This window comes from Camelina sativa, chromosome 14, assembly GCF_000633955.1.
Source record: "Camelina sativa cultivar DH55 chromosome 14, Cs, whole genome shotgun sequence".
Classification (NCBI taxonomy): domain Eukaryota; kingdom Viridiplantae; phylum Streptophyta; class Magnoliopsida; order Brassicales; family Brassicaceae; genus Camelina; species Camelina sativa.
The window spans coordinates 14,874,677-14,878,267 of NC_025698.1; the positions used below are offsets into that span (position 1 = coordinate 14,874,677).

The 3,591-nt window shown below is 37.6% G+C and overlaps 1 protein-coding gene across 3 annotated transcripts in view; it reads right to left on the minus strand.

The window, feature by feature from the left end:
- Positions 1,496-3,591, minus strand: part of LOC104741527 (mediator of RNA polymerase II transcription subunit 15) — a 10,503-nt gene continuing 8,407 nt past the window's right edge. For 2 of the 3 annotated variants that reach the window (XM_019236218.1, XM_010462412.2), the window contains exons 9-12: positions 3,278-3,407; positions 2,904-3,068; positions 2,157-2,666; positions 1,496-2,057 (exon numbers count right to left, since the gene is read on the minus strand). In XM_019236218.1, the coding sequence (XP_019091763.1) occupies positions 1,728-2,057; positions 2,157-2,666; positions 2,904-3,068; positions 3,278-3,407 (1,135 nt within the window). In that variant the 3' untranslated portion in view covers positions 1,496-1,727. The remainder of the gene's footprint in view (positions 2,058-2,156; positions 2,667-2,903; positions 3,069-3,277; positions 3,408-3,591) is intronic. The other variant, XM_019236219.1, reaches the window with a different exon arrangement.

Sequence of the window (3,591 nt, forward strand, 5' to 3'; positions counted from 1 at the left end):
AAATTTTTAATTGCAAAATTGACCACATAGTAGACTTTACATGATATTATAACGATTAAACTAACAAATGAAGTCTAATTTCGCAAAAAAATCAAGGAAAATCACGAAATCTACCGGAAAATAACCTTATTGGTGGTTGTTTCGCAATGTCAAGCACTGAGGACGTCGTCTTTAGTCACCACGGAAGAAACCCAGCACCAATTTAATCACTATCCAAGAATCATGACATATAGCAAGATGAATGCACTTGCAAATTTTCTTGGATTAAAATGGAGAGAAGATGGAAGAAAATGAAGTTCTCATAGCATTGAGTGTTATTTAAGCTTACAAATTCAGGTTGTTGAAGCTTTAACAACTTCAAATTTGGTTGTTCATGGTTGTTGGAAAATTGATGGTGGTGGCACAATCGTAAATAAAAGAAGAAGATGAGGATATGAATGTAATAAACATTTTCGCAAGAAATTCAAATAAATCAGAAATAGTGGCATTTTTGTGAATACAATAAATGAACAAGAATTTAATAAGGAAAAAATGGCAAATGTTGGAGAGAAAAAAAAACATTGCAATTGACTCAAGTTAGAGTCAACTTTTTGGAAGCATCCCATATATTATCAGTAAAATGGAAAATGTCATCATCAATAATTATCTTTGTGTAGAGGATTTATAAGTTGGAGATTTATGATTACAAATTGATAGTATAAGATAAAGTCGTCCACCATGTTTTGTTCTTTTTTTTGAAGTGGTTGTGATCTTATTGTGTTTTTGTCTTTTTGGAGTTATGTATCATGTGCGTATGCGCATTAACACCCGACAATCTACGATAATAATCATATCATCAAATACTTTAATACAATTTTTATATTTCTTTTTCATTATGTCAATTACTAAGGTTAAAAGTACATTAAAATTAACGAAAACGAACTTGCGAAATTGGAATTTTTTTTGGTGTATTTTATATGTTATTAAGTCTATTGAAACTTTAAAGAAATGCGCAATCATATATTCATACCAAAATATCATTCCAGCTTTGTGGATGAGAGGTACGAGAAATCATAACGATTGTTTGAAATGGATAGATGTTTTTTACTTTCTGTAGTGTTACTAAATTGTGTGATGTATGTAAGTAATCTCTAGACCGCAATGGTCTTTGTCCGCCTAGTACGAATCCAATTCCGATATCTACTGAGCTTTAGTGGTTTTACTAAGTTCTTTCCTTTTACTATCTTTAAAGACTTTATAACTCAATAAGTCAATATCATACTAATAGTAATATACGATACATTCAAAATATTGACTTTGACTCGACGCTCACATGTTGGCTACCAAGAAAAATTACTAGATTGGATCAATTCAGACGTTGTTTTCCACAAGTCCTCCATTGACTTATTTATACAGCTGGGTGGTTTCCAAATTCTAACCTGTTTTTTAGCTAACCAATGCCGAAAAAGTGAAGAGCAAGCTTAAAAAATGGTGTTGAGACCCAATGCTAGGATGATGTTTTACATTCAAACATTTAGACAAGAAAAGTACTGAGACAAGAGTTAAAAAAGTTTCCTTTCTTAAGTTGCATTGATGAAATCAGAGTTGTGTGTTCCCTAAGTTAACAGAGGAGACAAACGATGATGATAAATTACATCCAGAACAGACCCATATTTTTCCTCTTCAGACTCGCCACACAAACCTCTATAACTGAAAGAAGCTGAAAAAACCACTCTCTTTCTTTATTTTTAGTACGAGTTTTGCCAGAGCTGCTGCTGGGTTTGATTCGACTGTTGACCAGCCTGAGACCCAGCACCATCCCTAGGGTTTTGCTGCTGGCGCTCGAGTGACATTTCAGTTTGGGACTGATAGAAATTTGGGTATCCATGAGATCCATAATGCTGTTGTTGCTGAGCTTGGCGATATCCTCCCGCTGCTTGCTGGGTCTGCTGTTGTTGTTGTTGTTGTTGGTGTAGTTGTAATTGCTGCTGTGCTTGGAGGTTGTAGTACGTGTTAGCTGGGACACCTGACATGGTTCTGGAACCATGACCGTGATGCCACATCGCCGAGTTTTCGTTCTGAAAAATTAAATCAAAAGAGAAAAAAACGTCATCAAAAGGTTCATGTCTGAAACCAAAAAAAAAATGGTAAGGAACTGAACATAAACGAGAAGGTACCTGCTGTTGTTGCTGATGTTGCTGCTGCTGCTGCTGCTGCTGCTGTTGCTGAAGTGCCAGTAAGTGATTACTCTCTTTGTATTGAGAACTAAGAACATCTTCATAATCGAGTGTTGTACCAGTAGGAGCAGACTGTTGGTTAAGAGGGAAGCTTGCAGCAGATCCAACGTTGGTTGAGTTTCCAAATCCATAAGCGGAGGCAGGCGCCGTTGCAGACTGAGGCAGATTACCGGGAGAGACGTTCGTTTTGTACTGCGGAAGCAATGAGGCAGCTAGCTGGTGATATGAGCTGTTACCAAATGTTTGCTGGAAAGCAGATGGCATGTATGGATAGTTCTGAGGCATTACAGGATAACTGATCATGTTTGCATAGTGCGTTAGAGGCAATGTGGGTTGAGAGTAAGGATGCATTGGAAGCTGTTGAGGAAGAGCTGGTCCAGTAGCGATATTAGCACTAGGTAAGGTTTGCTGAGCTGGCTGTGTTGCCGGGATTCCACTGCCTCGGAGAGCCTGCAATGTAAAAGCATATAATCAAAATCATACTAACCCCTCTTCTAGATCCCTCAAGATCTAACTTTGTGCCAACAAGCAGATTAAAGCCAAATCCAGAATCTCGAAATTTAGTTTTCGAATCTGAAGTAACTACTGCCTTTGGCAAGTAAACAAAACAGTACCCATGTGACAACTAACAACACATTACTACTTCTGAATAAAAAAAGCTAAGAGAAAGAGAAAAGGATTATTTACCTCTGGCATGGAAATGCTTTGGCCACCAAGTGATGAAGCATTGTTGCTATTTCTTGACTGCAGAGACTGTGCAACTGAGAAAGGTGAGTACTGGAACTCAAGTTCCCTCACACTTTGTGCTGTTTGTGCAAATAAAGCGTTGGGAACTGAGTGAGTATACCCCTGCTGAGACAAAAACGAACAAGAACTAATGTTAACATTCAAGATTACATGGGCATCACTTCAGAGCTCTTTCAGCAAAAATATGAACAGCTTGAATGCATTATTTAAAAAAAGCAAAACAAGATTCTTTTAGAAGCTTTCACAAATACTTTGGATTTTCAAAACCTTTGAAATTTGGTCCTGCTATGAAAAGCAATGCACAGGTAACTTACCATCACATTTGATAACGAAGCAAGATTCTGCATCTGATTCTGTGCATTTGTCTGTGAGGCATCATATACAGTATTCATCTGCTGCTGCTTAGCATTTTCATACGCATACCCTGGCTCAGGCTGCGCAAATGTGTACTGGTGCTCCTGAGCGCCCTCAGAGTTTTCTTGCTTCAAAACCTCTCGCCTCGACTCTAAAGATTCATCATAATTTTCAGTAGCAGGTGCGTGGACCATATTTCCATTGGCTGTACCTTCAAGATGTTCATCGCCATAGTACTCAGTATTTCTGCAAACAAGTAAGATATTGGTAAGCA